This window comes from Lagopus leucura, unplaced genomic scaffold (assembly GCF_019238085.1).
Source record: "Lagopus leucura isolate 7727_CA_CO unplaced genomic scaffold, USGS_WTPT01 Super-Scaffold_100159, whole genome shotgun sequence".
NCBI classification, from domain to species: Eukaryota; Metazoa; Chordata; class Aves; order Galliformes; family Phasianidae; genus Lagopus; species Lagopus leucura.
Window position 1 is genome coordinate 24,337,509 of NW_024962335.1, and position 20,046 is coordinate 24,357,554.

Below are 20,046 nucleotides of genomic sequence, written 5' to 3' on the forward strand. Positions count from 1 at the left end.
AGGGGATGTGACCCTGATGTGTCAAGGAAACATGCTCATATTGCAGTCCTGCAGATAAAGGACTTCGCCTGCTATCTGCACAGTGCTGCCTCAGATTTTAACTGTGGGCACTGGACTGGAGGAGAAGCTTGCCTAAGTCCATAAGCAATGATAAAGAATTGAGACAACCTCTGTTATAAGAGTACTGCCCAGATGTTTGTTTACAAATGCATTTCTTCATGGATGCCTTTACTTATAAAATTTTTACAAATGAAAACCAAAGCAGACATAGAAAATTAAGAAAACAAGCCCAGTAGAGTATGACGGATTACAGCTCCTCTTCTTCCTTCACGTGGGCCTGCCTATGGTGTGGCTCATGATTTTATGCTCTCCAGGGAAGCCAAGGCTATGAACACATCCAGTGGACTGAGCAGATCAGAGCTGTGTGGCTTTCCTCATGCTCAGATGCTAACGCATTTTGGTCTGTTATCCAGGACTTCCCATCCATGATGCTGACCGGCAACGATGTGCTGGGTGGTGCTGAGGAAAATACGCTTGTTTTTTTATTATACTGGACTTATTTAAGTCCTCAGATCATTATGTCCTGATGTGCAAGCTGTGATGCAAATACTGAACGTTATGATGATTTCATTTTAGCTGCTTAGTGCCCTTTTATGTGTATTACCCTGCAACAAATTAGGTTTTTTTTATTTTATTTTCAAGATCTCTGGAGTGCATGTGGCAGAGCCCCAGCTGCCTGCCTGCAGGAGGCTCAGAGGAATTTTACTGTGTAGAGAGAGCTTTGCTCAGTGGGCCAGGTGCAGTGTGATTTGCCTTTTTTTTTTTTTTCCCCTACTGCTTTACTCTAAAACATTAGGCATGATCCATAGCTGGAGGCGAGAATCCAGCCTTGATGGAGTGCTGTCCTGACCTGATATGACAGGCCTTGTGGAAGAGTTCAGCCTTGACCCTTTGTTGCTTTCAAAAGGGAAATCCCATTAGATAACAATTGTACCGATGAGACTGGAAGCATTTGTATAGATTTCCTAAGACCTGAAGACAGTGAACAATTAAGTGGTTTTTTTTTACTCACCTCCTCCAAAAAAAAAGGAGAATTGTTGGAAAGATAGATGCTGGATGTACTTTGTTTCTTGAATAGTCCACAAAGTGTTATACTTCTAATATTGTTTCATTTCCTATTTGATTCCTTCCTGGAAGAAGATGGAAAGGCTTGCTGCACTGGGAGAATATGTTTCATGAGTTGCTAGGTCATCTTGGAAAGTGAAAATGGATTGGGACAGGATTGCTTATGAAGTTTATCAGACAGCAGGAGTCTTGTGTGAGTCAAGCTGGCCTCAAGGTTAGTGTGCTTGAGAAACCTCTTGTGAACCACAGCAGTGAATGGATAACGGAGATGGTTCAGATCCACTCCTTGCCGGCAGTTTGCTGAAGCGGATTTGAATTGGAATTTAATGTATAACTAGCCTCTAATTTCCAAAGCATTTTTCTGTGGATTTAGCAATCTGATTCCTGTCAAACCCAATGACTGTCATATTGACGCAAATACCAGGCAATATTTAGAAAATTTGGGAAAGGTATTTTGCCAAGCAGGGAAAAAAAAAAACCCTCTCTTTTAACATTCCTATAGGAGTCAGAAATACAGAAGAGGAAAAAACCATACTGACGTATTGGCCATTCTAACAAAAATCATACCGTACTGGTCTTTTTTGGGAATGCTTTTTGAAGTTTTCCACTGGCTGGAGGCTTTTGAATGAAAGAAAAGAAAAGACACATCTTCTGTCTTCAATTAACTTTGTTAATGATTAACAGAGCAGTGCAGTATGTGTGGTGCATTTTAATTAAATCAGAGGAGACATGATTTGGACAAGATTTTAGTTTCACTTTGAAAGTTATTAAATAAACTGACACTGTTTGCTCTCTGAGGGTTCCTGGGAGCATCCGGTTAGTCGGTAATCCCCGTGCAGCTAGTGAAATAAAGTCCATTCCAAAACACCTAAGGGCCATTACCAGATATTAAAAATGAACAAGCCATCCAGCCAGGAATTTAACTGATTGTTAATCTGTGTGAAGCACAGTCCTGGTCTGAGGCTCCATCTTAATACATTTAAACTAAGTTCAGGGACAAGGAAGGCCCAGGCTGAATATTTTGAGTCTAAGTTTTTCATTTTAAATGCCTCTGAGCTGTTCAAGTGGCATAAGATGTTGAACAGTCAGTGGCTACAGTGGATAGCTTTGCTAGCAGAGTTTATTGGGTTGTTTGTGAAGCTGAGGTCTGGACCAGGGCTTGGATGCTGTTCACCAGTAAAATTTAGAGAATAAGACAGCAGCTCTTGGTACAGGAATGTCTCCATAAATTGGCCTAGCAGGAAATGCTCTTCCTTTTCCAGAGCTGTGTGTGTGTCTGCCTGTGCACTCATTTATATAAACTATTCCAGCAAAGAAGGACCAAACTCAAAGCTTGGACTCAGACCATGGCTTCAGACTGAAGTGAGACAGCAGATAATCTCACTGTGGTGACATACAAGAGTGAACAGGTCCTGTGCTTCTCCTTTCCCAGTTTTCCTGCTGTTTACTGGGACATCTGTTAAGGCATGTGCATCAACCCATCCCCACTAAGAAGAAGAGTCAGGGCTGTAAATTCCTTTGGCTAGACACACGAATACAGCATATTCTGTATGCTTGTATCTTGTCTACCACATTGTGGCTCTTTCTGGGTTTTGTGGCTAATAAGGGATTAATACTGTTCAGAGCATGGCTGTTAGTGTATTAAAAATAAGGTGAATAATTTTAAATGCAACCTGTTCTTGAAAGTGTTATTGAAATTAAATATTGCTAGAAACTGTTGTGGTGAAGAAATCTCATATTGGCACTACTGACAGTTTTTTCAGCTTTCTGTTTTGTGGACTCTGCAAGTATTATAATACATGGCTGCAAGCAGAAGTCCTACAAGACCAATCACAACTTTCTGAGATTTGAATATTATTCTTCTTCCTGTGAAAGCTGAAATTTATTAATAGTAGTTACTGCTCCAAGCACACTACAGTTCAGGTATAAATAAGAGCCAGCAAATTTTAAAATTTGCCAGCCAAAATGATGTATTGCTTTTTATCTCTGTGAGAATTGGCAGGCTTCCCTGAAACTTGGTAAAGCACAATGATATGGAAACGGAAGCGAGTAGGGAAACAGGCCCTGTCCTGCACTGCTGCTGGAGGCTGGAGAGAAATGGGATGGCTCAGGGATAGGGGACAGAGCCTGTCACTCAGGAGTGGCAGCACGGGAGCACTGGGAAAAGTTAAAGACAGCTTTGTGAATGCTTCCCTCACATGGATTCTAGATGGGTCTTCAGTACTTGGAAATATATTATTGCAAGTGTTCAACATTTCAGGGGCTTCAGGCTCTCACATTTTGATGTTCAGGTTTGTTTCCAATCCTGTAGAATTTGTCTATGCAAATAGTTCTATTGCCTGCTAAGTCATTAGCTACATGGTAATGTGTCTATGTGAGCATGCAAACTCTGTATGCATGTGCTTCCATGATTTGCACCTGCGTAGACCCAAAACCAAGACTACAAATTACAGTTTGAATATGCATTTGAATATATATATCTACTTCTGTGGCTAGGTTAAGTATTACATGCAGTTTCCACTAAGTACATTCAAATTTCTGGCATTGCTGCAGTTTCCATAGGCATCCAGGTAGAAGTAATGACAATTTACCATTTGAAAAGAAAAAAAAAAAAAGGAAATAGATGTCATAGCTGTAGTATGGCTTCTCATTACTGAACTCTGTAAGACTGCAGAAGTCTTCCCACTGAGAAATGCAGATTCTCCATTAATTGAGATATTTAAAACTGGACTGGAACGAACAACTGTAAAGAGACAATTCAGCATTATTTGACGATGAACAGCATACTCTTATTTTTATGAGTACTCAAGAGATTTCCTCCAAGACCTTACGTATGGGTTGCCAGACTCTACCTACTGCTGATGGGTTAATATGCTAACTGTGGTTCATCTGTTAAGTTAAATCTCTACTCACATGCCAGTGTCCTAAAGTGAAGTCTTAGAGGAGGATGAATACAGATTCTTTTTGCCCTGTGAGATGCATACGCTGAGTTCCCTGCAGTAAACTGCTGGGGCATTTCAGAACAGACCTTAAAAAAGCCAAGTTTTTCTGCTCCATGAGAACATGAAAGACACTGTGGCATCTTACATTTTCCCAGAGAGGGAACAGTTAAAAATATTCTTTAAATGAGGAGCAGATGTTGATGTCATTAGAATGGATTTTCATGAAAAACAGAGTTCTGTTTCTCTTGCAAAATGCCAGTAGCTTTGCAAAGATCTCTGCAAGTCTACCTACTTATTTCAGGCTAGTGGCACAAAAGGAGGGATGTGCACGGTGAGCTGCTTACTGTCACTGAAACAAATCAGGTGTATTTCTGCAAGTTGTTGGCCTTCCTGTTTTAAAACTGCCTTGACTTGGGAAAGAACTAACACAGAGCTATAGAAACCTAGGAGCATTTGAGATACAGAATGAGAATAGTGGGCAGAGCAGTGAAAGACAGAATCCACTGTTAACAAACAGAAGCAGAGAGGAATAGGGATATGGGAATATGGGAAGTCATGGTCCGAGCTATGGATATGCCTTTGTCAGATTCTAAATACATTCTAATCTCAGAAGAAAAAGGATTATTGAGATCAGCCCCCTGAAAACTCTGCCTCACATGCAAGAATGGCTAAAAGTAAGAATAACAAACAAAATGTGAAGTGGCTCTCTGGATGACCTCTGGACATTCCTATTGTTAGTATGAGGAGATGTTGGAACTTCCCAGTAATAATTTCCTTTTGGAAAGCTCTCACATCTCCTTCCTCCTCCTCATTTTGCTAGGCTTAATGTTGACAAGCTATGAAAGGCCCTGTAGTTTGTTGTAACATATGAGCCCAGACTCTCACAGAGCTATTTGACTTGAATTCATTCGTGTGAATGGCTCCTTTCAAGTGCCCTGGTTTTGTTTGTGTTTACCTTTTTTTTCTTTCTGTTTTCTTGCTCAGGGATCTTGATGTTCTAGAGCAAGTAATCATCTCAGAAACATCAGAACATACAAATAAAACAGGTTGTGAGACATGCATGCCCTGTCACCATCATTTTTCATCCTTTAGATGCCCATGTGAATATTCAAAATGTTCTAAGGGAAGGTAATTTGCTTCTTGCTGCTCCATATGCAACATGGGCAACGTTAAGGCCACAAGACAAATTATACATCCCTCTCAGTTAATTTACTGAAGAAAGTAAATAACAAATATTTGACTTTAATATAATGTAATGATTAAGTGCAAGGATCAACTCCTCCACCCCTTCTCTTAAAGGTGTTTGCAAGCATAGCAAAATCTTGGTTCAGTGTCAGTCTCTTTCAGGAGAACAAGTTCAGCATTGCTGTACATTTATAGAGCTGTTTAGTCTGCACCCAACTGCATGTGTATGGTTAGTATCACATGTGTTGTCCGTGGTGATTGCTCCTTTGTACTGCAAAATGAATTACAAAATGTCCGTGTTAAAACAGTGATGTTCCTCAGCTAAAAGGGCCTTACGACTTAAAACAATGTGCACAACTCTGAGAATGGCTGAAGGTGAAGTCTCTTGGCCACTCACCGTTTTGTTATGCCACTAAGCACAGGTTAGCCCAGCCGCATTTGCCAGCATGCTCATGGCCTGTATGCAGTAGACTTAACAGGCCCGTGTCTAGAATTGCATGCTGAGTCTTGAGACTTTGCACATGTGGTGAGTCTTGCTTATTGAATTTTCTGGGTGGAAAAAAATAATTGACACTAGTGCTGTTGAATTCAAAGCCAATACTTGGTATGCAAACCTGCAGAGTTTTTCAAGCACTTGCTGACAAGAGTACCTTTTACAAATGAATGCTACAACCAATTGGGCAGAGAGACTGCTACAGTTTGGGACTGGAGGTTTTCTCGCCTTATTATATTCAGTTTTTCTTCTGTAGGCAAAGGAGGCACATAAGTTGAGGATACACTTATGTGATCAGCATTGATTGATTAAGAATTCAGTAGACAAAAGCCATCAGTTCTCAGTAGTGCTGTAGAGATGGAAACTATAAGCAAGGAGACCCAATTCTGTGTTATAAGTCTTGCTTCAAGCCAAAAATAGGCTACGTAAATCACTGTGGTTCATCTAGACAGGAAGTGCTCCTCCAGACTTTTCTAATTCAAAACATTATTTGGGATTTTAATTGGAATTCTTTTGTCTGTGCTAGACTGAGGAGGGTTTAAAACCATTCTGGGGTTTACTACAAGTGCAAAAGGCTTCTCCTGCTCATAATGACCCAATAAATAGATTGGAATGCCACACATAGCCAGAATTTGCCTGGCAATAGTGACAGTGGGATGTTAAGACAAAGTATCTGGAACTGCTCATAGAATCACAGTGGTCAAGATAGGGAGGGACTCCTGGAGGCCACCTGATCCAACCCATTCTGAAGCAGGGCCACCTAGAGAAGATTACTCATGCTCATGTCCAGTCAGGGAATATTTTTTCTTTGAAGAAGTACTGTAAGATTTTAGCAGATAATCAGTTTCCACTTATTTGTATCCCTTGTGAAAGCTGTTTTGTTTATGAGCCAAGTGCAGTAACCCCAATAATCCAGAGTGGATTGAAAAGTGTTTAGAACCCACTCAAAACAAAAATTTATCTGTTTCCATGACACATTAAATAGGTCTGTAAATACAGACCTCTATTTGAAATCTGTAGGGCTGCTTTGGAGCCCAGTCTGCAGTTTCATAAACATCATCTCTTGAATCTGGCATCTGATTAAAATGTATATTTTGGCAGAGCAGTGATACAATCTCTATTTAACTAATGCACTTCTAGAGGGAAGAATTTTGCTTCTGTAATTCCCCAGTCTTGAAATGCCTTTTCCAGGAGTCTTCTCAGGAGAATCCCTTTTCACCAGCATTTTACAAGAACTCTACACTTTCACATTGCCTTACATGTCCTCCTTCCCTTGAGGACAAGGTAAAAGAATTGGAGTGGGATTGCCTGCTGTAATCTCATCTCATTTGCAGATCTCTCTACCACCACAAAAACAAAATTCATATTTTTCTCCATTTTCATTCAGCAGTGTAGGCTTTTTCTTACTTCAGCCCAGAATTCCTCTGGATTTTATACACTGAAAGACAGATAAAGCAAGTTTTATTTTTAAACACTAGATCAAGAGTCTGAGTCTTCAGATAGTGCACATGAAATTACAGCCATTTCTTGGAGTATGGCAAACCTGTGCCTAAGTGTGTGAAAAAGCTGAGCCTTTGCATGAGAATCCTTTGCTTATTTGTAAAGCACAAAACTCCCTTTCTCCCAAAAGTAATCTCCGGGAAACTGTAGAGAAGTTTTTTGGGGAAAAAAAAAGTACTAAAAATAAATTGGCTGCACTACTTGAGCATCAGTGCCCTGTGCCAAGTGCAGTTGTAGGTTTCTTGCACAGAAACCTTCCATCCTTCATGGACTCTGGAAGAGGACTGCCTCAGCTCACTCCAAGAGAAGAGTGCCACCTGCTGAGCACCCTCACTCTCCCACAGAAGGGCAAGCTTACAGGACAGATTTCTCTTTGGAGGATTAATCCATCCACACCCACCCCTGTAATTTATGAAATTTAACACGATCGCAGCCTGGGGTGGAATGGCTGCGGGACTGCACAGTAAGCTGTTTCAGTTTACTCGCAATATGAGGGCTCAAAGAGGTATGAGAGCCAAGCATGTGAAATCACGGGAACTGATGGTGCCTCCATTTAAATTACTTTGTTTGCATTTCTGTTTTCTGCTTCATTCACTGAATTAGATGGAAGAACAATGAGGAGAGTCTGTTAGGACTGATTTGGCTCCAGACCTGTTTTTAATCCCATTGCTAAAGACGAGATGGTTTTATCCTAACTGCCGTTGAGCTTGCAGCTACTTCCCACTTCCCTGGATCTGTTCCTGCTTGGCAGTCACCCTCTAGTCTTTTGAGCTACCTTATCCAGCGTGACCTTTCTCAAGTCAGACTGGATGCAAGTGCCTGCAATATGTTCAAGCAATGATTTATGATGAAAAGGGAGGACTGTTTCCTGGACCATTGTTTTATATTTGGGTCCTCTCCCCTCATCATTTCTCTGCAGGCTGGAATGTGACTTCCCTACAAGCAAATACTTGTGAGGGCAGATCTGCGCAGCACTTAGGCTGCTCCATGCTTGGACTGACTTGCTGAAACAGAAGCACTTTTTTGTGAAAGTTGGATGGGGAGCATGCACTGGTCGATCAAGTTGAGCAGCTGAGAAATCTGCAGGAATTTCTGTTACTGGAGGTCCAGCTAAAGAGCATCTATTAGAGAGAATACAGCACAAAAGCTAATAATCATATGATCTCGGAGCAGAGGGGGGTGAGGAAGGGGAGGAGGATACGGGATAGATAATGAGCCTCACAATAGGCAAATAGAGAGTGTCATTACGGGAGCGGCAGGACCGGCCAAATGGTTAACCTGTGGGGTGGAAAGAGCATCCAATGAGTCTCGCATGCCTAAAAGGATAATGGCATTTTTATTATCTCATTCCACGCCCTGATCATCTGTCCATTTTCTCCCTGGAGCTGGCAGCAGTTTGCACTGATTCATTCGCTACAGACATGATCAGCAGATCATACTGCAGGCAGAACTTGTCAAGCCTTTCCAAGTGAGTTGTCAATTTATTTTGCTATCTGTATGGATTTAGCCTTTTAGCATTGCATAGGAAATGCTGGATGATGGTGATGGCAAAGGCGTGTAAAAAGCTGGAAGTTGGTCGAACTGGGGAGTAAGTAAGTGTTTGATGTAGGTTCTCTTACTACTCTTTTTGCTTTGTTGTCTGAAAGAAAAGACTTTGCATATATACATCATTTTTTATCTGAATTGCAGAATTTGAATTGCTTTGTTCAGTGGCAGAAGAATGAGTTGGAAAGACTGGTTGCTAATCGGAGTTGCATTAATTGGAAATTTACTCAAGTTTCATAGCTTGTGTGAAAACTCGTAGCTTAGATTGCTTAATTCACCGAGTAAATAATGTCCTCATAGCACATTCATCCCTGAATGTGGGAGGGAAGCAAGAGAAGAAAATCAATTAGCCTGTGCAATGTGTACAAATAAATTATCTAGTTTATTTGGGTCTTGTGCTTTTGTTTTTCTGCTTCATATGTTGATGAGAGGGAAACAGAGCACTACTATCTTTATAAAATACTGTGATTTGTATAGTGGTGTTGTTTAACACTGGGGAGAAGTTTTCAGAATTGACTGAGATTTTTGGGTGCTAGTTTTTGGAGTTTCCAGTATCAAATCCTGTGCTCTTGGAGAGAGCTCAGAGATTTCTGGAACTCAGCCCCCCCAAGAAGTCCCTTCCAGGAATCTAAAATCCTTTGTTATGATTTCAGATATGGAGTAATAAGTAGCAATTTAGCTAAGAGCATGTCAAATAAATTTGTTTTTTGTTGGTCCATAGTGGAACACGGCCACAGGCTGCAGCAGCCAGCCCTCCCATACTGTTAAATGGGAGCAGGGAGTTGCCCAGGCAGAGATCCATTTCCACCACCACCTATGTGAGGGTAAAGCAAAAGAGTGATTTTGGCATTATAAAGCTGGTATGGCGGGTGGAAATCAGAACTCTTGGTACCTGATGTGGAGAGGTGAGCCTCTGAGATAACCTTCAGGCCCTTTTCATGGACCTATTTTGCAATCAGATTAGCTAAATCAGTTAGGGTATGGCTGTTCTGCTTAAAAAACGAAACAAAAGAAACAAAACAAAAAACAAAAAACCAAAGTATTTGGATATCCTTGCTGAGGGAGATTCTTCTCCAGTCTTCCCATGGGTGAGAGAGGGAACCAGCAATGAGCTGGCTCTGTGCCTTGTGTGTCTCTGAAGCAAATGCTGGGAGGAATGTCTCAGTGTGCGCCTGCTTTATCACCCACAATTATGCTTGTGAAGTGAATTCACTGAAGTCAGTGAAATTATATCTGGATGAAGACAATTCAGTCTTTTTCTCATGAAACATTACTAGCTACTATACCTTGTGTCTTGGGAGACTTGTATCCCATAGCAGCTTCTAAACAAGAGCAGACACCTGACAACCAGGCATGGATTTTCTTTTGTCAAGTCTTCCAGTAGCATATCTGAAGAAGAATGGCAAAGTTCTGTTGGGGAGAGGTCTTTCAAGAAAAATGTAATGCGTGGCCAAAATTTGGAAACTGATTTATTCCCTTTTTACAAGCATGCCCATGACCTCAGGCCAAAAGTGGGGAAGACACCTTTAGCATTACCCAAAAAGGCTTCTTCAAAGCATTTCTCAGTGAAATATATGATGAAATACTGCCCTTCCCAGGTGGAGGCATAACGTAATCATTCCAAGTGCTCATGCCTTCTCAGGAGATTGCAATGGAAAAGAAATATAAAAATTCTTATATACTAACTCCCTGGAGACTCTCCAGGGAAAGACAGGAGTCTGTTATTAAGCTGCTTTGAATGAGGCATAGTAAGTTTTCTAACTAACTTCTTGCAAATGTCCTCTAATTGTCCCTTTATGTGATCATTTCAGCTGCATCATTTAAAGGTACTTTCTACAGTTTTAGTGTGCTTGTAGAAAATCCTGTAATTGCTAAATAGTTGAATATAATCCTGTTAACATTTGATACACTGGAAATTAAAAGCAGAGGCTCTCATCGTAGCCAAGAAATCATTCCGGTTGGCATGAAAATGTAAAGACTGCTAAGTGAATGTATAGGAATTGAATCGGCTCTCTTTACTGGACACTAAAATGCTGTGCAAGTTTCTAAAGAAAGCAGAAGTATTCTTTGCCAACAGGTAGAATGTTTTCTTCCAGCCAATGTAGCTTTTGTCCAAACTTTACAGATTTTTTGCTGACAGTTGGGATGCTGGAAGTTGACCTTCACAGTATTTTCTGATTGGTTCCTCATATTCTACATTCTCAAATGTAATTCTCATTTGTTTTTCTGCTTCTGGGCTTGACTTTTTTTTTTTTTTTCTGAAGGAGAAGGGTTGAGGAAGCTGGCTAGTTCTGCTCTAAAAACTGGTGCTGCTCATTTTCACTCAAAGCCATCTTCCTCCTTCTTTCTGGTCTTTTCTGTTTGCGCATCTCATTTCTGTTCCTTAATGGGAAATAACCAGAATACTTAATTTTTAAAGCTTTTTTTTTTAATGTTACTGAGGAAAAAGAACATGTGACTAAACACCAGATGTGCTAAAATGTTAGCCTGTAGCAAAGCCTGTTTGTCTCCATCTTAAAAACTGAGAACAGAAATCTGTCTCTGAACGTGGCTCATCCCCCTACACCATCCTGTCCATTTCTAAGCTGTACAGTTTATTTATATCCACGTTGCATAGCAGTGCCTGATGCTTAAGAATGAATGTAAAACACATAGAATAACAAATGAGTGCTTTCAGTGCAAATACATTTCTGTCTGCCTGCACCATATTTATGTTAAATGCTCTGGTAACAACACTCCTTGTACACAGAGCATTAATTGTCTCACTGACTAAGTGAGAGACTTAGGTGTATGGTTTACACATCATCAGGGACATTGGCTACTGAAGACTAAATGTCCATTTTAAGATTTTGTTGCTGGATTTAGGAACACCTCACAGAGTATCAAAAGAAAATTTCTACAACAGCTGAAACATTTCTGAACAAAATTATCCTTCACAGTGGAGGAAACATTATGACAGAGAAAGGGCAGTTAGGTAACAAAACTGTTGAGATTTTGGAGGTGCTTCCTCCAACACAAGAAAGGCACTGGGAGACCAGTGTGCGGAGTTGGATTAATCTATGTGGAGTTCTAGGCACCTATCTGAGTTTGAAGTCATGATTTTTAAGAACCAAATTTCAAAGATTTAAGCCAGGGCAGTGCTGAGGTGTATCAGACTTGACTTGATGCTGCTCTCTGGAAATCCAAGTGCCTGAGACCAGGTATGATGATTGTTTCTCATGCACACTAAATGTAGCAAAACCAAGAAAACTACAGAGAGTACCAAGCAGAGCAGAACTGGTTCGGAGTTGATTCTCAGACTTGCTTTATCTTAAGGGAAGCAAAAGGAAATATATATTTTTTAAAAATTACATTTTTGACACTTTCTAAGTTACAAATTGTTGAGCTTCCTCTTTGCAATTTTCTTTGTAATAAGAGATTCTGATCTTTCAATTCCAATTTCAATTCCAAACCTAAATTTGAAAGAAAAAATAAGTTAAAAGAAGAAAAAATAAATGAAAGATTTGCTGCCTTCTTTCAGACTGAATTAAAATAATCCTGAACATTTTCCATGTTACTTTGCTCTGACAAGGGTGTTTTTTTTATCCAGATAGTTCCTCTACAGGAACTTCCCGTTGAGACACGTGTGCCAATGTGGGATGGGGGGCAGCAGACATTCATCTTGCTGCTTCCTACCCCTGCTTCCTTCCCTGCAGAACGTGCAGACCCATGCCTCCTTCTCCACCCTTTTCACATTTGGAACACAACAAGAAGGTACAGAAAGGCCAGGGAGGAAGTCTCTGCTGGTTATTTCAGGGTCTTTCTGCTCTTCTGTCCAATGTGAGTAGTGCAATAAATGCACTACTAAACAGATACAGTAAACTAGATGGTACAAAATTGTACAGTTAAATCCAATCAAGAAAATATCTCAAGTTGAATAATTGAAAAACTCAGATAAAATTTTGTAACTTTTCACTCCTTTTGATTTTACTTTGTTAAAGAAAACACAAAAACTGCCTTTCTTTTAATATTGTAATTTTTCTAACGGTTGAATTGCTTTGAGCTTTGTAAGCATTGAAGTTTATAAAGAGTTTTCTCTGACTTCAGTAAGGCTGCTCACATGTATAAGTAGCTACAGGGCCAAAATTGTAATTACATGTCTGTATAATGTTAGCCTTCATGCATTTATTCCTTCCAATTTTAATTCTCTATTTTATAAAATCTATGATCAAATTTTGGAGCCCAAACTAAGCTGATGTCGTCCCTTTTAATTTAGGACTCAGCCCTTTTATTCTCCTCCTGTGTTTTATTTTTATTAGTTGCTTTCTTTTTGTGCTGATGTGCAGCACATATTGTTAAAGCCACTTATTAGAGCCAGAATTTTACGGCATGGAGAATGTCCTAATAAGGGAAAAAAACCTAGCTCTTTATTGGTGAGGTAAGAGAAATCAGGCAGCGGATAATTTTTTTGCTGATTGAGAAGGATAAGGTGCGGTTTGGCAGGTACTGCATTGGTTTGGCATTTGCTGACATGGTTCCTCTTTTCTGCAGTTCAAATCCTTTGCAGAGCGGACAGTCAGGGAGGGTTTCCCCCCTTCCCTCTTCCTTCTCCTTTTCAACATTACAAGTGTTCAGTAGTGCTGTAAAATCTCACTGTGACACACAAACTGGAGGTGGTAGCGAGAAGATTTTGCAAGCTTAACAGCATAATTTACCGTAGTCACCTCTGAGCAAGCAGCAGGCATGGTGAAACATAGGTTTCTATGGAGTTTGTTATACATCTGAAGCATCTAAATGGTTTATGGAGTTGTCAAAAGATCACACTTTGGTCTAAGGTATTAAAATGCAACTTCCCTCTTCTCAGACATCCATCATTGGAGGAAAGTACAAATTACAGGAGTTTGTTGACACTTTAAATTGCTCTGCTGTTTTTCTTTCAAACTGCTTTGAAGGCTCACATTAAATTCCAGGGATGAGCAATGCATCCCAGGCTTAAATAGAGGCTTCAGCACAGATCTGAACTCAATAGAATTCCTCAAGCTTTCAGTTGAGTTACGATGCGCAAAGTTGCAAGCAAGGGCAGAAGCTGGTATCGAAATTCTTTCCTTCTCCAGTCTCTTTGTGTCTCTTGGTAAACGAAATGCCAAGCCAAGTGCTGGCTATGCTAGAATTCACTCTATGCTGCATCAGGAGCCAAAACTGATGCAAAGCGACTGTCCCTTCCTATGTGGTGTCCCTTGTGTGGCTCCTGGACTGCAGGAGGAATGATGTTTTACCTAGTAACTAACTGTCCAGTTTTCTATCACTCATTTATTTTTATCAGTGTATTATGAGTTTGATTCTACTCTTCGTGAAACCTTTTTTCCCATTTTTTTTTCTCGACATAATTTGAGAGTACATTTCCTGTAATTGCTGAGGTTATTCACTGTATGCAAAACATGTGAAAGATAATTTTCCTGGTAATAATGCAGAAAAGATAAGTAAACAGTGTTTGTAGCAGGGATGGATGAACCAGATCATGTTATCAAAATGTAGATATGCTGCTAGAAGTAGGCTACACCCAAAAGGTTGTTGCACAACCATTTTATTTTTGGGTGTATATATATATAATTTTGTTGATATCTATTTGTCCTCAGATTCTTCTTCCTCAAAGTCAGAACCTCTTTTGAAGATCAGGGATTTGGTTGACTTTGTTGTCATGTTTTTTCTTTTTAATTACCATTCACCACATTTTTCTATATGTTGACTAAGCATTACTGAGAAATATTTGGATTCTCATGAAAAAAAGTGACTCTAGCAGAACTTAGCATGCTAATCTGTAAAGATTAATTCTATGCAAGCAGTTTAGATTCTGAATTCAGAGTCTTTTCTGGATCACTTTTGCTCTGCTTTATGTTTCTGTTTAGGAGGTTCAGTCCTGGTATGGAACCTGCATGTAATAGTTACTGTATTGTACAACAAACAAAGAAAAAGGATCCCTCTTCTTCCAGACAGTTTAAAGCCTTATTAAGAAAACATCTCTTGACTTCTTTGCTGTGCATTTCAGAAAATTTGAGCAAGTCACTCCTGCAGAAGCAGTCCAAGTGCACTTGCTTTCCTATCCTGGGTACTCTAAGAAATGTGGGTGTTTGTCCTAGAGATGTATCCCTAAGACCAGCACACTTGTCACTACAGGATGTGAGATCTTGGCTTCCATTTGTCTTGTCATAGCCAAATTGCCTGCACATTTTTTAATCATAAAAAATATATTACATGTTTTTGAACAAGAGATTATTGGCTTGCCAAATTCCATCTGTAGTGCATTCAGTGCTGGAGTTCCTTCAGTGTAATTAAAGATGTACCTTCTAGGTGTCCTGGCATCATCCTTTTTTTTTTTTTTTGAGGTGGGGAGGCAAAGAGTTTGTAACTGAGCAGTTGGACTGTGGGATGGATGAGCCTCACAAGGTACAGTTCTGTAGGTTTAAGTATCCCCAAATGGCGCAGACCATCATCACACACTGAAATGGCCATAACAGAACCTTTGTAAACTTTGTTCACTTTCAGGTAGTCTCTGGCTTGCCAGCTCACAGGATCTACAGTCACCTGTCCTTTGCCATGTGTTTCCTTTCCCTTTCTCTTTAATTCTTACCTTTAAGCACTCTTTCTAATGTACGACATGATATTTTACAAATAAAGCCTGAATTAAAGGTGTCCCATTTTTAAATTACTCTCAAGGAATAGCCTCACATGTTTTGTGCAACAGCATCTTTCTTCTGTGAAGCAGAAAATTTTTAGAATCATGCTTCCCAAGAATGGAAACCACTGGCATGGATTCTGGGTGTGTATGATAGAGTTGTGCAATTTGACTTTAGTCATCTGTCCCCTTCTGGAACAGAAATGGTCAAACACAGCATGTCAGCAGTTTTCTTTCTTAGGATTTCAAAAAGTCTCAAAGCCTAATTAACAGAGGTAACATCTGTTTCCAAAGTCAGCTAAGCTTTTACTTTAGTAAGGAAGATGAGAAGTGTTTTTCTTTTAGTTTCTCCATGATTTACTATAAAGCCTACAGTAACATAGTTTGGAAGTTCTCTGCAAATGTAACTTTTACTCAAGAGTTGTTGACATGCTAAAAAGCTATTACAGTAATGCCATCTTGATTCTTCCGCCAGTCCTTATCTGTATGGCCACAAAATCTTCCCACTGACAGCATATTCATTAGCAATAATTTGCAGCCCATCCAGTTGAGGAGAAATATTCCTTTTTTGTGTATATCTGATAGCTTCACTTGATCCTTTGTCATTTGGAGATAGCCGTCGGGTTAATTCCTTGCTTGATTTCTTGGATTCTTCCCTTTTAGCCTCACCCAACACCCTAAGGAGTGATCAGGTGAGAGACAAAGTCTAGCTTTGTTACATACCATCTAGCTATATGCTTGTAGTCCCTAAATGAGAAGGATGAATGCTCTGAATGCATAAAACGGTTCTTGTTTCTGTTGCGTTCTATGTATGCTTGTTGTTCCCTATGCAGTTCTGCTGTGGAAATACTACCAATCTGTTTTCTCATCCCAAAAAGGATATGATTGTGCTCTTTACTACACTACAGCCGGTAGAGATTATGCTGTTCACTGCCTAGCTTTTGGCTCTTTCCAGCAATTCTCAAGATGTACGACAAGTTCAATGTGATCTTGAGCCCTGAAAAGAATATAATAGAGTAGTTCATTTGGAATGGACCTTCAAGGATCATCTAGTCCAAATGCCTGACCTCTTCAAGTTAAAGCATGTTATTGAAGACACTGTCCAAATGCCTCTTGCGTATGACAAGCATGAACCATCTCTCTAGGAAGCCTGTTTCAGTCTTTGACCACCCACACAATAAAGAAATACTTTCAAATGCCCAGCTTTCTTGGTGCAATTTTGTGTTCTTCCACTCATCTTACCAGTATCTGAAGCAGAGCTTGGCACCTCCTTTTGCTTCCCCTCTACAGTCCATCTCTTGGCCTCCCCCTTCTCTGGGCTGGACAGTCCAAGCCTCCCGAACATATACATGCCTTCCAACCCTGTTACTGGGTTTTTTGCCTCCCTCTGGACACTTTCAAGGACCTTAACATCCTGTTCATATTGTGAATCCTAGAAATGCATGCAGTATTCCAGACAATGCCACATAATTGCTAGGAGAATAGCCTCTTGTGACTGACTGGCTTTGCTGTGTTTAATGTACCCCAAATGCAGTTTGCACTCTTGGCTGGCAGGCACACTGCTGGCTCTTGCTGAACTGCTGTTACCAGCACCCCCAGGTCAGTTTCTATAGAGCTGCTCCCCAGACACATTCACCAGTCTGTACCTGTGTCCAGCATTGCTCCATCCCAGGTGCAGAACCTGGCATTTTTCCGTTTTTGGAGTATCACCCAAAGCTGATAGTTTTGCAAGGGTATGAAGTTGGGATGTTCAGGCTTGGGAGAATTTAGGGCAGGGCTCACAGGTGTGGAGTAAGAAGATGGAGACACCCATTAAAGTGCCATTAGATGAGAAGTGACATGATCTGCTTGGAATGTGAGAAGAAACTGGAGAAGGAACTGGAAAAGCTTCTGGGGAGGTGAAACAGAGAAGAAAACCCTTTGGGAGTTTTCTTTCTGAAGTGCAAAAGTAGGTAGTGCGGTCTGCTCTGGAGTTTCCTAAATCTTTGGTAATTTTGTGGGAGTATTTTGATCAAACTGTTGGTGAGAGTGCAGAAAAATTATTGGTATACACTCATAGCTATGCACTAACAATGAAAATACTCCTATCTCACATTCATTTTAAGCTGTCAGAAGCACCCATAAATACATCCAAGATTGCCCCATTGGCAGATAAATGCTAGTGTTTGTGTCTAATTTTATGCCTATGTTTGTATTAGACTGATTAGTCTTATAATACCTTATTGATGTAGGTAATGCCCACCATGCCAAACTTTGAATCTCCCAAAGGGATGATTTTTTCACCGAACCCTGCTGTAGTCGAATGGGAACTTATACACAAGTGGGTTTAAGCATCTCATTTATTCTTATTTATTCAGTAATCTCAATCAACTGAGTTATGGTAACAGGTTGGACCATGCTCTGAGAACAGGAATTCAATTTCTCTTATTCTTGTCCCAATTCTGGTGCCAAATATTCTCCAGTTTACATTGCTATATCCTCATTCATCAAATGTTGTATTTTCACAAAAGACTATTAAACACAGACTTGCTATCCAGTGCTTGTTTTCTTGGCTCCTTCCAGTGCCTGTCAGGACACATAACTGAAATTCAGTAAGGACTTTCGTAGAAGGATAAAGTGGATTGCATCTCTCTTGCAGTTGGCTTGATATACGTGTGAATAGTTAGTACAGACTGCTGGGAAGAAGACACTAGAATGAATCACAGCAGGTCTGAGCCAAGCCTAAGGCCTGTTCTCTGGTGGTGTTATTCTGAAGGGTCCTTATGTTGTGTGAATACCTTTCCATTAGGAGCTCCAGTGGCTTCCTAAAATGCTCTTTCATCTTGCATTGCGACAGAAAATGTTGCCCTTTAATCAAGAGGTAGTTTGGTAAGGGCTGCTGTTGATGGTCCTGGCTCACATTCAGGTCAGTCCCATCTACTGTGTGGCACTGGAGATGGTGCAGTGAGAGCTGCTGTGCACAGAAGACTTCTCAAGCAAAGTCTTCAAGAGTTTCTGCATAACTAACTCAGTGGTAGGCAGGCAATCTGCACCCATATTTTCCATATTTTCAGGCACTGAGGTGTATCTTAGTTCACAACTTGGTGCTTGAAGGGGCTGCCAGGCTGTGTTGAGGCAGACTAATGCATGCATGAAGCCTGAGGTTCTTTTGCAGTGACATGGCTGCAAGTTTCCCCTGGGTAAGGAAGCTTTCTGGGTTTCCTTTCCCATTTTACACCAGGCAAATCTCTTTTTAAAATGTAAACTACTGATTTGGAAGTACCTGGAAACTGAAGGCACTGCATAGAGGAGGGGCAGGCTGCCACTTGCTCAGAGGGAACTCAGGGGAGGATATTTCTTTGTTCTGTATGCCAGCAAAAATTGTCCCAGGATAATCAGTTCTGCCTGTGGCTTTCACACACTTTTGGGTGCAGCAATGGAAGTTGGCAAGGTGCAGCTGTTGGGCCTGGGAGAAAGAGGTTTGGCCTACCTGTAGCAGTGGCCTTTGGAAGCTGCTAAAAAAGCTCCTGTTAACTTCCACAGTGTTTGGACTAGGACTGAGGTCCTGCAGCCAATGCACAAATCTTATCTGCTGTGGGGTTGAGGCTGAAACAAGTACATTTGTCTATGTCCCTATTTTTCCATTCCATAAACCAGCTTTATAGTAGGAATAATAATCAGCATGCAGCAGTCAAAAGGGGTTGTGAGGATTAATTAAATTTGTAAAGTATGTTGAGACCTTTTGATAGAAAGTTAGTGAGTGCCAAGTGCTAATATGATGAGGAAAGGAAAATAGCTATCAGTTTGTGCTCACTCCTGGAATGTAAGAGATTATCCTAAAAGCCTTGGCTCAAACATAATTTTTTGTGCATTTAACAACAATTTTTTCAATTATTCTTTCCTTAATAATGTCAATTCAGTCTCCAAAAAACCTGTGCTTCTTGGTGATGAAAACTTAATTTCTCTTGTTTCCTTATCTTTGGAATTAGGTTCTCTTTTGCCTTCACTTGCATCTGCTCACTTTCTTGCCACAGCAGCCCTTTGCCATTCTCTTCCTCTAGCTGACTAGCTTCTCTGTTTCCTTCTCTCACTGGTCACAGTCATCTGCTCTGTGGTTAGTGCCATGCACTTTGCTCCTTCACCTTTCCTTCCCTGGACTCACCTGGAATTTCTTTTTAGCAAAATAATGAAAAGCAGCTAAAATAAAGAATATATTGCATTGCATCAAATTAATTGTTTTGGGGCTGGCACTTTGATCACTGAATGCTGTGGCAAAGGATATAATAACATGAAATAATTCCATGGAAGCAACCTGGAACCCATAGGTCCAGGCCTGGTTGGTGCTGCTTAGCCTGTCCTGCAAACATCTGCCGGTGGTGAAGGAGTGTGAAAGTTGGTGTCTGATGGACAAGCCTGAGTTGGGACAGGGCCATGAAGCTCAGGGCCAGGTTTTGTATCTGATGAACACAAAGCAAAGAAGGCTGACTAGGGCAAAGAACAGCTGTTTGGCAGTGGAAGAGCTGTTAAATAGCAAACAGGACCTGATCAATAATTTGCTGTGAATGTGTAACTGGCAGTACCACTCAGCTTCCCCACGTTCCTGCAAAGCCCATCTGTGTGGGGAT

General features: G+C 40.6%; 1 protein-coding gene across 6 annotated transcripts in view; it reads left to right on the forward strand.

Annotated features, from left to right (window-relative positions):
* Positions 1-20,046, forward strand: part of CALD1 (caldesmon 1) — a 185,508-nt gene that overhangs the window by 122,251 nt on the left and 43,211 nt on the right. Inside the window, exon 1 of one of the 6 annotated variants that reach the window (XM_042889446.1) lies at positions 8,478-8,713. The exons of the other annotated variants lie outside the window; for them this stretch is intronic. Within the exon in view, the coding sequence (XP_042745380.1) occupies positions 8,667-8,713 (47 nt within the window). The 5' untranslated portion in view covers positions 8,478-8,666. Of the gene's footprint in view, positions 1-8,477; positions 8,714-20,046 lie in introns of those variants that run through there. 6 annotated transcript variants of the gene reach the window in all.